This window comes from Tigriopus californicus, chromosome 7 (assembly GCF_007210705.1).
Source record: "Tigriopus californicus strain San Diego chromosome 7, Tcal_SD_v2.1, whole genome shotgun sequence".
NCBI classification, from domain to species: Eukaryota; Metazoa; Arthropoda; class Copepoda; order Harpacticoida; family Harpacticidae; genus Tigriopus; species Tigriopus californicus.
In genome coordinates, this window is record NC_081446.1 from 14,170,787 (window position 1) to 14,186,711 (window position 15,925).

The 15,925-nt window shown below is 45.2% G+C and overlaps 1 protein-coding gene across 1 annotated transcript in view; it reads left to right on the forward strand.

Moving 5' to 3' along the window:
• LOC131883618 (uncharacterized protein DDB_G0271670-like) overlaps positions 1-2,491 on the forward strand; it is a 4,380-nt gene extending 1,889 nt beyond the window's left edge. The window contains exon 2 of the mRNA XM_059231131.1: positions 1,829-2,491. Coding sequence (XP_059087114.1) covers positions 1,829-2,478 — 650 coding nt within the window. The 3' untranslated portion in view covers positions 2,479-2,491. The remainder of the gene's footprint in view (positions 1-1,828) is intronic.
• The last annotated feature ends 13,434 nt before the right edge of the window (positions 2,492-15,925 follow it).

The following is a 15,925-nucleotide window of genomic DNA, read 5'->3' on the forward strand; positions in this document are numbered from 1 at the left end:
GGGATGGAGGGTACCAAGGGCAGGCAAGAGGAAGTACATTCATATCGCCGGGTAGTATCAACTTGTTAATGTCAGTCGGCGAGTGATTCAGTCAGTCAGTCAGTCGGCTGGGACTGCATTCTCATTCCGTAATAAGAGCCCGAGTTGGTCCGGGGTAACGTCATAACGAGTGAGAGCGAGAAGAGTCCTTGTCCAACTCTTGAGTAACCGATCCGGTGCCGCATTGAAGTACGTACATTCGTACATTCGTTTGGATGTAGATACTGAGGAACTATGCCAAAGTTACTAATGAATAATTCCTTGTTCATGTTGAGCCAGCCGTAGGCTGACAGCTCCACTGAGTCGTCTTTCACAAACATATCTCCATGCTAGCTTGCTCTGAGCCGGGCATTGTTGTTGCCCCTGAAACTACTCGTTCCACTTGCTCTTCGCTCTTTTTTCTTTCCTTTCTGAAAGACGAGATTGTTTGCCAAAGCTTTTAAAAAGATTATATTTTCTTAAGAATTTCCCCACTTTTGAAAGGAATTTCCTCATAATTCGCAGAAAGGCATAGCACGACACAAAGGAAACTATTGCTATTGGAGAAGGAGACGGAGATAACAACCTCGTCGTCTTGGTCGTCGTTGTCGTCGTCCTTCTCAAAGCAGGGCCAGAGAATGGCTGGCAATGAAGTAAGAGGAGCAGGGGGAGTCTTCCGTCTTTCGTTGTGGCTACGACTCAACCCACCAAAGTCTTGGGTAGAGCTTTTGCACAAAATATCTTTCTCTCTCTCTCACACTCACTCACTCACTCCCCCTCTCGTACTGCTGCTCTGTTCTTTTGAAACTAGAAAAGGGAGGATTTATCTCTTTCAATGTTGCTGTTCTATACACATTGTGTAACAACAAAGGCCTACTCAATTGTGAGCAATGCCATTGTGAGTTTGAAAGCATTTGTTTCGCCGCGTTGCACTACTCGGTAACAGCCCCATTTTGAATGGTGGTGTGGGAGTGCGTAGTCGTAGTCGTGGCCGTAATTCTGAATGAAAATACGCTTTGGGAGATCGAGGTGCTTTTCTCCGCTCTTGTGCCGAACCCACAACGGAATCGAATCTCCCTCAAGAACTGATCTTGAAAGCCACTCCTAATGGCATAATGAACAAACGCACAGACAGACCTAGCAACCCCCATTTCAATCTTTCATCACTCTAGTATATTGCTTACTGCCGTATGTTTGTGGCAGTGAGTTTGCACAATACACAGGAGGGGAGTTGAATTGCTTGGCATAAGGATCCAAGTCAGCTTGCCTGATTCATAGAGCAGAAGAAATTTTTAAACAAAGCCTCCATTGTTAAAGGCTCAATCCATTGTATTTTGTAAAGCTGGGGTCTACGTAGAAACAACAGACTCGGTTTGTCGCGGTGTTGGTGGTGGGTGGGTGGATGGCTGGATGGATGGCTGGATGGATGGATGGGTGTCTCCTACTCCCTGACTAGGCCGATGGATGGATGGATGGATCTGATTCTATGGTCTCTTTATCTCATCTCGTCTTTCTGTTTCTCGTGGTCTTTGTCCTCGATTTGGCTTGTCTGTCTGCATGCATGTATATACGATGGAGTGAGTAAGAATAGAAGAATGGCCAAAGGAAAAGAGATGAAAGGGGCTAAATGTCGTTTTCGGTTCATTTAGCAAAGCAATTACCACTGAGGCTTCAAGTTCAGACCATGTGGTGGTCGGTAATGGAAGAAATTATCTTTTGGACTCTGAAACAAATTGCTTTTTGGTTCAACAATGCCAGCCAGATCTGTAGAGCCATGTCTAACATCCCACCTCCTCTTTCGATTTTACAGATGGTTCCCTGCATTACATGAGCCACCTCCACAATCCCGCCAATGGGGCATCCCAAGCCAAGCGGGCACGTATGGTGTTGCAACAACAACAGCAACAACAACATCATCATCAACAACACCATCAACACCATCAACATCAGCAACAACAGCAACAAACATTGGTCCCTCCCATGTGGAACGCCCCTCAATTCCCGACAATGCAAACTCAGTTGAGGATGCCGCCCACTCTTTCTCACACCACGGGTTCCTGCTACTTCCCTCCCAGTCCGCTCACGCCCTCGGAGGAGTTTCTCTATAACAAAGACCAACAGCTCTACTTTCAACAAAGGAGCGCTGCTATGTGGCCGGCTTATGCCACGTCATCTTGGTTACCCTGTGGAGGCAATAGTTCCTATCCCTTTATGATGAGCACGCCCTATCCTAGTCCTTACATGACGCCCTTGGGCATGGCCCCTATGAACAGTAGCAACAACAACAACAATAGCAACAATAATAACAGCAACAACAACAACAACAACAACGGATCTGTTCCTTGTGGGTGCACTGCGTGCCGTGGTGCTGCTGCTTCCAAGGTCGCACCTGTGATGAGTGCGGCTTATCCTGTCACCAAAGAATTTATGATTCATTCAGGCCGATATCGATCAGTGTAAAATGAAAGAACAAGACGAAGAAGAAGAAGAAGAAAGAAGACAAATTGATCAACAACTACAACGAAGCCGATGATGTTGTCTGTCTAGCTGATTGTGAATTCTGTGATTCCCTCTGATTTCATCCCGTGTTTCGTTGAGAATGGCGATCTAAACGCCAAACCAAGGAAGGTTCCCTCTCCCTCTCCCCATCACCAATGATGACTCTATACAGAATAGATTCAAGATACTGTTCGTGGTGTCCACCTGTTCTAATGATGTGCTGTGAACATTTTTTTTTTCAAATTGAAATATCTCTTTCGTATTGCGGCAATTGCCTGTTCTGTGTTCTACTGTCATCACGACCATCATCATCATCATCATCATCATCATCATCATCGTCGTTCACCTACCACCAATCATATTTTGCTCCATCTCCGAAAAAGTGAAGCCAGACAAGAAAGAGATGTTTTTGTCTTCGCCAGAAACGCTCACAAGATCCACTTCAAAGGACTTGCTTGAGACCTAAGCCAAGGAGAAGGAAGTAACTACTATTTTCATCCAGAGAACAAAAAACTACTACCAACCACCATTTCATAACCGCTAATTTATGAAGACCGAGAATAAATGAACAGAAAAGAAAACTTTGCTCTCTCTGCCTTTTTTTCACGTACCAAACTTGGCGTTTCCTCCTCGTTGGTTGCACACAAATTTATGTCATTAATATGGTTCGCTCCTTAAACGACCAAAGCCTGTTCCTGTCCAATTCCAATTTTGAGATTATTTTGATCGATTCGACAATTTCGAGGGGTTCCCGAGAAGACTCGTTATTTCCCCTATTCAGATGATTACGACTTAGATCCGAACCAAGCGGCACTCGTTCGCTTTTTCACTTTTTGTCCACTAGTCATCATGTCCTCGAGTACGCACAGGGATCGCTTCGTTCATTCCCTTTTGAGGGAGGCCATTGTGATAATCACAATGGAGCCTTGTTTCAAATTCACCATATTCTCTCCAATCTGGCAAGCTTCGACGAGCTCTAACTAAATTCGCTGGCTCCGATGAGCTCTCCTCGCCCGAATATGGACTAGTAAATTGGACCCAAATGGAGACTGAATTTGGGAAATGAAATGGGGCTCGATGATAATGCGCAATTACTCTGCAATCTCGTTGTGAGTGGAGAACAGCCCCCCCCATCATCATCATCATCATCATGCTCTAATTCCACAATTTGCTTGGGTCCACCGCATAGTGTATGCATTGCCGCAATTGTGCATAAATGATAACTAATGAAGCATGCCTCAAAAGAGAGGGGCTTAGCCCCCATTTCAGTTGGAAATCACTAGAGGATGATGGCGAGCCCGTGATTGACATCAAATTTCAGAAGGGTTGAGGTTGCCTTCCTTCGTTGCCCTCGTCTTGCTGGGTTATTTCATCTATTGCTTGATTAGATGGACCCATTTGGACCAGTGTGGCGTCTGTTTGGACAACTAATAGGATTGACTTGTTTGTTGAGAACTGATTACAAATGCATATTGGATTGCAATCAGTTTGGGCAACCATGGTGCTGGATGAAACGACACAGAAGGAAAGAAGGGGCTGACTGTGTTGAAACTTTTCTCCCGTTTTCACCATCTTTTGTTGAACCCAATTTGGACGACGCTTCCAAAATTGACAGAGTTTAGTGTCACTTTTATGCTAATGTTTGAATTGGAAGGCTCCAGCTAGACTCGAGAACGCATGGGAAGTGCTCGGTCGTGGCCCGGTAGTGTTTGCCATAAAACATCACACATATTCACAGCTAGCCCTAAAAACTTTTTGGACACGGCCTGCGAAATACAACATCCTTTTTCATACATATACACGCATCTCGAAAGGGTTTTACCCTCAGAATGTCTTTCTCGTCCTGCCTTCTACTGTCTTTATTGCACACTGCACAGGGACACCGTTTTAAGCCCCCAACAATTGCCATACGAAACAGTGGTCCAAAGAAAAAACTGTCGCGAGTATTTACGAGCCATGTCCTCGTCTATCCCACGTGATCAGTTTGAGGGCTTTGAGGGCTTCTTCAACTCATCCAGGACGGTAGTTTACAACTTTGTCAGACAGAGACGAGGTGGTATAACCCCCTTGCTTGCCAACCAACCAGCCAACCAACCAACCAACCAACCCATCTTTCCCGCCCTTCCAAATCATTCTCCAGTGCATGTTAATTCAATTCCCTATCTCCTCCTAACGAAGTTAGACCCGCTAGATGAAGGTGCGATGCTGCTAGGGGTTGGGTTGGTGGATGGTAGATGGCTGGTGGTTGGTGGTTGGATTGGGTGGCCCTTGGAGCAATTTGTGCAGTTGGAACCTGCTGTCGAGATGCTACTAGTTGTAATAATGCAAGAGCTGCTGGATGGATGGAGTTAAGAATGACTCCACAGAGCACCCCTGTCCAGACGTTGGAGACTCTGGTGGGACGAGGAATGAAGGAGATCATGATGATGGGCAATTCCGAGAACAATCCCCAGAACTACTGCATAGTTACAAACACACACACACACACACACATACACATATACGTATGTGCATGGGCTGAGGGCACTATTCGACGAACATTGGGATATACGTAGAGCTTGTAGTACATACGAGCGAACTCCCGTCTAAGAGATACGAAACGCAGGGCTTCTCGCTTTTTGAGACCAAATTGCTTGCTTACGAATGTACAATTTCGTATTTCGAAGCAGCGAAGCCGCATTGTCGGATGGGTGGATTTCCCATTAGGAGCATGGAGAGGTTGGGCTCTCGCATTCTTCACCTTTAATCGTCTTGGCCGCACACACTCACTCAATAGAGTCTACTAAGGACGTACATACACTCGTACAAGTGTGTGTGTGTACGTCGAATGTACCACATTCTCCAAAGCAAACATGCATGTATGCAATAATGCATGGTGGACTAATAGAGTAGCACTGGGACTTACTTCGCCACCAAGGGATGTATATGCGACGAACACCATTAAACATTAATTTCTTCATTTAGTGCCAAAACAATTGCCGGGGTCGGTCGATCGGTCGGCGGTCGGTACAATGCGTACAGGGCAATAATGAATGGTGGCTAATGGTGGTGTCTGCCATGATCCGTGACATCGAGGAAGCTCAGAGTTGTATAACAACTTCCATCTGCCAAAAAAAACATACTGATGTTCAGAGGAGTTCTTAGAAATGTGTTCTTGATATGAAATGCATGCATTAATAATCCCTTGAGGAGAACGGGATGGGTTCATAAAACGCTTGACGTCACAAATCCGATGTGGGTAATATCTGGGTCATAAAGCTATATTGCAGTCCTTGAATCCTGAAACAATGGGTCGTTTGTGCCAAAGGTTGGATGCTAATTCATGTGTGCAAATAGAGAAGAACAGAATAAGAGAGGGGGAGAGAGAGAGGGATAGGAAATGGCTTGATATGAGCGCAGATTCATGGTCCGGCCAGCCAGCCAGCCAGCCAGTTATTGTATTGCATGCATTGAAGCTCTCCGGAGTTCTCCCTCGTTTTCAATTAGACAGCTCCCGTCCACGCTAGGTTTTATGGCCAGCATTTGTCAAATGACTCCTTCTTCTGGTTCGTCTTAGCTTTGCCTGGATCTTGATTGGCTTTCATTAGCGAGTCTTTCAAAACTGAACCTCCTGATTTAGTCAATTCAATTTGGCAGCTCTGGGAGTCGTTGCCAACTGAATTACCAGCTGAAGGGAATGGAACAGGTCTGTGTAGCTTTACCAAGTCTTTGATTCGATCCTGACATTCTGCAGAATAAGCCCCCCTGTGGTTGGCCTTCTCGGATTCTCCAGCGTTTGTCGCCTCATCTTTTGAAAAGGCGCTTAATGACCGCTTGTCTGAAATTAATCCTTGTCAGAGCCCCTGTCTACTTCAGTAGGTGTGTAATGCCAGGGTTATGCAGTCACTGATGATAAGACGACAACGTCCGTCGACACACCAACAACATTTTTACGCCAGAATATTTTCGAACTGAACCCTGCTAATTAATAAGGTGTGTTCAATTGTTCATCTTTAATCTTGGACTGGACCCGCCCTTTTCTCGGGGGGCCACAGGATCAATCCTTGGTTGGTTGGTTGGTTGGCTGGCTGGTTTGTCCTCCAATGAGGAGGAATCCTCATTGGCATTGATCGGCTCAACGAAAAGAATGGCGGTGAGTCTGGCCGGCTCTTAATTATTGTTTTTCCGGACCAAAATACCATAAATTAGGAAGATGGATATGCCGGACCAACGCCTTGCCTTGACTGAGCTAAGACACATCGTATTGTAAGTAGAAGTAGCCAGCAAATGAAATGACGGGGACTACATTTCTAACACCTTGCCCAATCCTGAGGGCGATTATCCACTTGACTTGTCTTGTGAAGTGAAGTGGATGGGCAACATTTTAGGCGTAACAATTCTTGGACGTTTTTGTCGTCCTCGAGAAATTGTCGGCCAGTTTCGTGCCAAGTGAGAAGACGTGTTCCTCGGTGGAATGTTCGTTGATCTAAAGGTTCCTATTTCCGTTAAGCCAATATTTGTAGATTCAACATGATGATTTCGCCGTGCAACTCCTCGGCACACCGTCGTGTACTACTACTAGAATTCTCCGAAGGAAAACATTAAAGTTGGCTGGATGGAAATTGGCTCTTTTTCGTGCCATATCCTACCAAAGGCTGTGTGAATGAAGCTAATGGAGGAAACAGAACCACGCTTTATTCACAGAGATACACCAACTCCCGCTTCTCCAGTTCAGTTCAGTTCTCCTCTTCTTTGGCTTCATTCAGCGCCCCGACTCCTATAACTCCCAAATATGGTGACTCTGGCCAATGTTTATTTTGCCAAGCTTCAAGCGATTTTCCAAAGACGTTTTTTCTTCTTCTTCCCTCTCTCTTTCGCTTCATTGCTGTCGTTAGTCGTAAGTCCACAAACTCCACATGGTCTGATTGGACCAGTCAGATTGATTATTCAACTCATCTGACACCTTCGCCCTCTGTTTCCTTGGGCCAATGCACTTCCAGCACCTGGGAGGTCAATCCTGTCTCGTCCAGGAGAGTGAGGGAGTTGTGTGCATCCTTGCTTGGCTCCTCGTATGTACGAACATCATTCCATCCATCTATCTACCTATTCAGGCACACACTCCTTACACATGACATGGTCGTCGTCAGACTTGGAGATCTGATAACCAATCTGGCCAGAGATGTTCTTGCATGAAAAGGTAATAACACTAAATCACACAATGATTCTGTAAATTCTCCCAACCCACCCCGGAATCTGACATTTTGTCACAGCCAAAGAAACACAAGTCCCTTCTCGAGTGTCACAATGGGGGTTTTTATTTGAGGACCATACAGATACGTACTTGTAGCCATAAAAGATGAGGCAGGCAGGCTCCTTTTTTTGGCCATTCTTGTGTTTGAAAAGAATAGAATTCCTTCCAATCTTGACTCACTTCCATTGTGTGGATGCCGTCCACCCTCTGTAGGTAGTATAGCCTTCCAAGACAAGAAAGAAGTTGTTCATCGTTATTTCATTTTCGCTCTGGCCAAAGTCGGCTAATCGATGGGAGTTGTTGTCCATCCAGGAATATATTTTTCACTGGGGAGCACTTAAAAATGCGATAGCCAAATCTTGGACAATTGCTCGCCTGACATGAACAGCCAATCCCGAGACCCGAAGAAAGAAAGAAAGAAGGAAAGAGAGAGAGAGAGGGCAAGAGGGAGAGAGATAAAATATTTCCAATTTGCTGGATTTTGGAGGCACTCACCTCTGCATCTCTCTTTCTCGCTTGAGGTACGTACCGTGTAGATGCGCCACAAACTGTGGATGATGATGATGGTCTTCGAAGATAGGTACGAGTGGCATGCAGTACATAGTAAGTACATAAAAGGACTGACTCGATGCCATTGTCTGGTCGAGAATGGATTGCAAAGCTTTAGGTTTATCGCCTTGATATTGTCGTCAACGAGCCACGAGTGGGGCTTGGCCTCAGCAAGGGCTCCTTGCCCGCCATTGAGTCACTTGCCTTGGCATTCAAAAGGATTTCCTATAACTGCCACGAAAGATCAAAGATAGCCTGCTTATGCACTTTAGTGCTTCATTCCATCTCATTTTGGGGCATACAGTATTAGGCACGTCTATGTTCCATATATTCGACAGGTAGGGAGCGTCGTCGTTGATAGGTAAACAAACTCATAGAGATGGTTAGAAGGACCATATTAGTAATAGTCCAAGAGCCAGAAGACCAAGGGCCGGCTCCTCCTCCAATGATTGACAGGATAATATTACCAACGATCACGATTCTATGGGCGATTCCTCCCGGATTTTTTCACGTAAGACGAGTATAGACAAATCACGCAATTTGACTTCAATATCGAGTGTTATCGAACACAATGGAACAATAGTTGGCGTAAGTGGTTCTTCTTAGCCATCGAAGTGAGCTCGAACGAGGAGCCAGTGAGGGGCCCTCAACTTAAATCATGACTCACGAAGTCCCATTATTGTGTCCAAGTCTCACGAGCAGGATCGTCGCCGAAATCTTGTCAGTTGTTCCCCAAGTCTCGAAGCACCTCCCGGGGTAGTACTTAAACCTTCCCCGCATTAGATCCATCCTCAAAGTTCGCGTTGACACAAATTGCAGAGCAAAAAGATTCTGTCGTCGGCAATATTGTGGTTGGTTGTACTAGTAGTTGCCGTTGTCGTTGTTATTATTTCCATGCTCTACTGTCCGTACTTACAATGTCCCAGTCAATAGTGCTAGGACGCACAAAGAGGAGAGTCTCCATTGTTTATTTGCCAAAGGCTAAGGATATCGGAGACTCCCATAGAGCCTCTGGTTGTCGTCGCTCCTCACTCACTGCAGTATATTGACAACTTGAACGAATCGCGTTTTTAGCACGGCCAACAGATTTGGATGATGCTGGAGTTTTTTTTTTCTCGGCGAAGAGTGATCGCTCATCTCGCTTTCGTTTCATTTTTTTTTGTTTTAGTTTTGAGCAATGCGATAACTTGTTCGGGGGCAAGTGCACGTTATGGGCTTGACGACGACCATGATTTTGGGTGAAGCGTTTCTCTTTCAGTGTTATTGCTCCGTCATTAAATATACTGAACAATACTGACTGTGAGTGTTGTGCACAGTAGGAGACATAATGTTAGAGCTGAGCTTGAAAGACGTGGCCGATTGTTTGGCCAATGGGACCGACTGATGATTCTAATTACACAAAATGTTGAAGACTGTCAATTTGGAGAATGCCAAATCGATCTTTTCGTGGTGCCCCAGGAGCGGCGAAGGAAATTGGGATTTTCAAGCTGTCACGCAGTCAAAATGCCAGACAACGACCGCAACAACTTCAGCAACTGCAACGACAACAATAGCAACTGCAGCAACGACCAAGAAAGACTCAAGCGAATGCGAGGGTTTTTAAAAAGTGAAGTGCCGATGACACGTCAGGTTTTTGATTTGAACCACAAATTTGGCTCCTTTCATCTGAATCACCAATTAAGCTTGAAGCATGATGGACATTTTCCATTTCGTGCCAGATCAAAGACTGCCACCACAACTAATTGCGATTTGCCTCTCTGTTCCCAATCCCATTTATGGCAGACAGAGAAAGAGAGAATCTCTCGCTCACATGAGATATCCTGACCAACAATTTGAGTGCATCCAACGAACGAACGAACGAGCTCAACTGTGAGGGCTGAGGGTCAGTCAGCCCCCTAAGTTTGACCCTGATACGATCTGATCATCAGGGAACGAACGACAGATGAGTAATACTACTACAGAAGGAGATGAAGAGAAGAACGAAGGAAAAAAAAGCCCTCCGAGGCCAATGAGCTTGCTTGAAGCACTAGAAGATAGTGAGGGAGTGAGAGAGTGAGTGAGAATGCGGGGCCATCATTATCTGATGGGAAATTGGGAGCAATTCGTTTTCGAGGATGACTGATTTCTGCTGATGGCACATCTCTAGCCTGCATCAAAAGCATCACGCTACCACAGTAGCTACTATACGAGGACTAGTACTAAACTGTTCAGGGAAAGAACAAAAAAAAAACCACAACGTGGCTCTGTCCCCATTCCTATTAAAATTCTACATACATACAAACCCGCTCTGGTTCTGTATTCTTTTTCTTCGTGCAATGGACTCGGTTCTTGAGGCTAAAAACTGGAAATGTCATTTCAGGATAGCCGCTTGAATGCGGCCAGTTAATCCCACTACAATCTCCAAAGAATCAATTGAACGCCGGGAGAGCCAAAGTCGATTTACCACTTGCCTCGTTGTTTGGTGTTGGGTCCATCCCGGTTCCAAAGAATAAATTAAAAGAACAATTAACTTGGCTCTCGGGCAAGAGTAACAATAACAACAACAACAACAACAACAGCAACAAGAACGAAACCGTCTCTCATTCTTTTTCCTTGCCCCGTTTGAGTTCGTTCAACATTCAACCAAATGGACCCCGATGCTTCAAGGCACTCTCATTTGGCGAGCAATTGATCTCGAAATATGTATTGGACCGACAACTATTTTTTTGCTCGACTCACAAATTGAAAATCATTTTCCTTCTTCCCCCCCCCCCCCCCCCCCCACACACACACAACTTGTAATGGGAGGAGGTCATTGAATGAATTCATTCAAGAAATAGATCCGTCGCTCTTTGGACATGAATAGAACCGGCTTTGAGCATCGTGACTTGGCGACTCGGAATGGAAAATTCAAGCTATTCGTTCGAACACATGGGCGGGTAGATTTCATATTTTTCGCCCGGGTTCTCATCACCTCCGAATATCGGGGAATTCATCGATCGAAGAAACATGACGTTTGTGGTGGACGTAACGATTTCCAAATGAGTTTCTGATGGCTTCCATCCAAATCGAGCTTCGAGGTGGCCCTCTGACTCTCCGATAACCACACTTCACCCTCCAACGCACGCAATGGATTTTAAAAAATCATCATCATAACAACAACCAGGGCACTAAAAGAAAGGTGCTTTACTACTCCTCCGGCTCCTCAGTTGCAACTTTCAGGCAGCGAGAATTCAGTTGAAATTCTGGCCGTATAAAAGTTATCGAGGAGGGTCATCTTAGCCCAAGGGCATAGAGATTCAATATTTAGTATTGAAAGTGCACTTCCAGGATCAAAGATTACCCTCTAAGCCAGGCTATAAAGGCATCCATCCATCCGTCCAGATTGATCCTGTGGGTAAAGTCATCGCCAATAAAAGCGGGCATCGTCCATGAATTGCTGCTAGGTAGCTTATCAATGAAATGGCTGTTTGTGAGCGCGTATGTTCCTTCTTGCGTTGACTTCTCCGTTCCGATATCAAGTGCACAATAGTCATCTTGAAAAGATTGAAATTGAAAGGAGTTTCTGAGAAATATCGAATTGAACAATCTGCTTCAACGGGAAGATTAGGGCAGGAAATTGGGAAAAGGCTGGAAAAGCAAATTTGGCATCGTGACTGGTTTCCTTGTGACGGATGGATGGATGTGATTTTTTTCGGATTTGGCTTAAACTATTGATGCTTTGGAGATCCATTATCGGACTGGCAAATCCGCCAATTGAGTCTATACCCTCTCATGCACTTTTTTGTTCAACGTAACTAACCGGCCTTGGTAATGACATTTGGGAAGACTGATGGCTTTTCGCCAGCCTTCATGCTTCAAGCTTCCTTCATGCACGTCCATAACTTGTTTAAGACCTCATAAAGCACCAATGCAGTTTGATTGGAGATCCTCCGATCTTTTGTTCTGCCAGGTTCACGTAATACGTACTACCTACTATAATGCCATCCGAACCCCTCGTAATTCAACCGACAAACCCATGAGGGACATGTGTCTTGAAGTACATGTTCTTGAATGAAGACGAGTCACTCTCTCGATTAGAGATCAACCACGATGAATCATGAAACGTGTCAGAGAGTTCTCGATGTGGAAGACAAGAGATGCCAAACAAACATGTTCTCAACGTCTCCGGGAAATTGATGGCTGTCGTTGTGGAACCGTTCAAGAAATGTCAGGCCAGGGGTGATCGAGAAAACAAAAGAGAATCACGTTGAAAGAGATCGAGGAATTTGATTCACCCACTGTTCTCAAAACCAGCCTGCAACGTCTTGCAGGAACCACGATGGATCACGATGCCACGATCGGGGAGAGTGCTGGAGGTTTGCAGTTATCCTATGAACGTAACTCGAAAGAGCCTTCAGGTTGTATGTACGAGCATTGCTGTTCATTGGATTGGAGAGTGTGCGAAGAGGTGTAACTCTGGCCTGAGTGGTAATTGTCAATCTTGGTGCCCAAGGTTACAAGCCATGAAACAATAGCTGACAATCTCAATCTTGGAAACATTTTCGGGACGGTTGGAAGAAACATCAGACCAAAACGAGGCATTCCTTTGTAGCCCATTTACGTAAAGAGAACGAGGAGGATCTTGATTTCACGTTCTAGGTTGTTCTGCACTTACTACGTAGTATATTCTAGGAAGCATTCGTCATGAATCATGAATATGTGTCTTTAATGGGCCGGAGCATTCGAGTTCTTGAAGTCAGCTATTCCAATGACGCATAATCGACCAGAAGAAAAAAACACCCTCGAGTTATTTCGTGGCCTGACGAGTAGTTTGTGGCTCGTTAAGACGAACGATGAAAGCGTTATTGGATCTAAATCGTGCTGGCCTGATTACTGGGAACTTGATACTAGGAGCGTTTTCGTCCAAATTGGGCTGATAATTGCTGGGCTTGTCAATTGTCATTGATATTTGACTGGCTAATGATATTACTATATCAATGAATGTCTGTCTGTGTGTCTGCTCGTCCTCATGGCGTTGGCAGCAACACGATTCCTTGCATGTTGGTCGACGTTGCCTCTCTCCGAAAAGACCACTTTACCACAAAGTGAGCCAGGCCTCAAAAAAAAAAAAAAAAAAGCAGGATTTGGCAGCCGACTTCGTCATTCTCCAGGACGATGACGTTCTTGAGACTCCAATGGGAAGACATGCCACCATAATGATCATGGGGGCTGGAAACGCTCGTCGTCTCCATGTGATTTTCTTATGCTCTTGTCATTTTTTTCCACTTCTTCATGAGAACTCATCTTCCTCCCATTGATGAGAAAATCATGACTTTTTCCGCACTTTGGCCACACAGCCTTCTATATCCTAGCTACATACACGTACCCACGTACATGGCAGTCGATACCACTGTGGTGCTTGTACGTCCATACGTGGGTGCGTACTCCTGTGAGTATGTTGTGCACAATGAAGTGCACGGCGATAAAATCCAGGCAATTTGTAATCAAAGCATGACAGCCAACAAGAGAGAACGACAGACACGATGAAGAGAGCATAGCACCAATTTCCTATGATCAATGATGCGAGGCAAATATAATGTTTCCCGTCCCTCAAATTTGAGAGCTGGGTTAGAGATCGTTCGAGTACAATCCCATCAAGCCATGCCTTGACTACCGACTGCGTACATGCATTGTACATTGTGGCAGACATATCATCTATTCTTACACCTGGTGGAGAGCTCCAGATTTGTGTGGTGGGATCACTCAGCTGTCAATCTCCTGTTTGTGGATGAGTTGAGGATTTGGCTGCATTGGTAAAATTGGTGGCGATTTGAAGCTGTATTTGAACCAAAATGACAGGGCAAGATTAGAAGGAGAGAGAGAGAGAGGGAGCGTTTCAAGGAAATTAAGCGATTCCAAAACCAGGTTGGCCACGAGGAGTCGAGGAGAAGGGGAAATGGAAAAATCTTGTCTCCACGAGATTTTTGTTTGAGTGAAAAAAATGTCGTGGATAAATAAGAACCTCGTTCCTGTTCGCTTTGGACAGGTTTGAGAGGAATTAAATCTGCAAGACCGATCGGCTGCTCACTGCAGGAATCTTCTTCGCTCGTTCGTTCGTTTTCGAGCCTGGGCTTTTGAGGGCCATGTTTCTACATCACAAACAACGGATAGTTGACAATGACATAAGACGTTGTTGAGAAATGCAAATACATCTTTCCTCGTCGTCATGCTCATGCTGCCTTTAAGTTAAGCACATATACTACATACATAGTGTGTGTACAATGTACAAGTACTGTACGTTCGTACATCCGTGTGCACTTGGATCCATCCAACAGTGTTGCCATTATCCGTGATCGCCTCCAAGAACCTTGACGTTCAACACATTTGTGCCTTCCAGGATCGAGGAATGCATGTTTTCTCTCAAAGAGAGTGAGTGATTGGCTCAATGGCTGGAAACTGAGGCATCACTTTTTGAGCTAGTTGGAAGACAATGACGAAATGTGACATGTGTGGTGAGTCAAACTACTGCTCGTTAGGTCGCCCTGAATCGCGCCTCTCATCTTTCTCATTGGACCCTGGAAATGAATGTAGAAATGTGGTGAGCTCTTTGACAATCTGCGAGCGAACTGGAGAACGAAACCCGTCTCAACGCTCAATCCTTTGTCCAGAATCACTCTTGGATGCACATCACTTGGAGGAGCTGAAAAGAGTCACAAAAGCGCTCACATTCCGTTTTTTGGCGGATCCAAATATTCCACTAGAGAGGGGTGCTATTGAAAGGAATTGCATACATACGTACGTACCCACCAACAATACCGTTCATTAACGAGCTCCACGACTTTCTTTCCCGTCTGAAAAAAAAACCGCGAGTGTTTCTCCTTCTTCGAACCAACTTGTTTGGCTTCACAATAATACCCTGCTAAAAAGTGAAGAAGGAAGTCTTCAACTGTTCGTAATTGTCGCTTGTGGCGTGACATTTCGCGAAGGTGAAAAAACTGCGCAGGAAAATGGCCAGAAATGATCCACTAATGAGAAAAACAGAATCCAAGGAATGTCTCGACTCGGGTGTCCAGTTGTAAAGGAGAGATAATAAATAAGGTCAGTTCCACACTCAATCTCAGAGCGGGTTGACCACTTCTTTTCCCCCCTTCATCGAGGTTCTGGACTGTGCCAGTCAATACATAGGACTACTAATCGACCCCAGCAGGACTCGAGGCATGAGAGGAAAAATGTCGTCCGAGGTGGGATTTCCTCTCGATATGTTCTGGAATTTGTCAAGACACTTCGTTCCCTCGTGGCTTGCAAGTATGTCCCCTCCAGCTTTGCATTTACGGTTTGTTAAGCAAATTTGATTTCTCTGCCCGGCGATCAAATTCCGCGTTTCCTGCATTTCAACTCACTGTCATGTCTGTCCATAATTTGGCAGCCACCGCTCTCATATCAGCTTCAAAACGAGGAGGGAACGAACACGAAGGAAAAAAAAAGTGAGCAATGGTGTGGCCAAATTTAGCTCTCTCTGTTCTATGTTCCATGACGGCCAACGTGTCTCTTGTCGGATTTGAGCTCGCAGCTCTGGTGAATGGAAATTAACAAGAACTTGGTGGTCAACATCACCCTGTCCAATCCCTCTGCCTTCTTGGCATTCCCATAACAGGTCACTTTCAATTC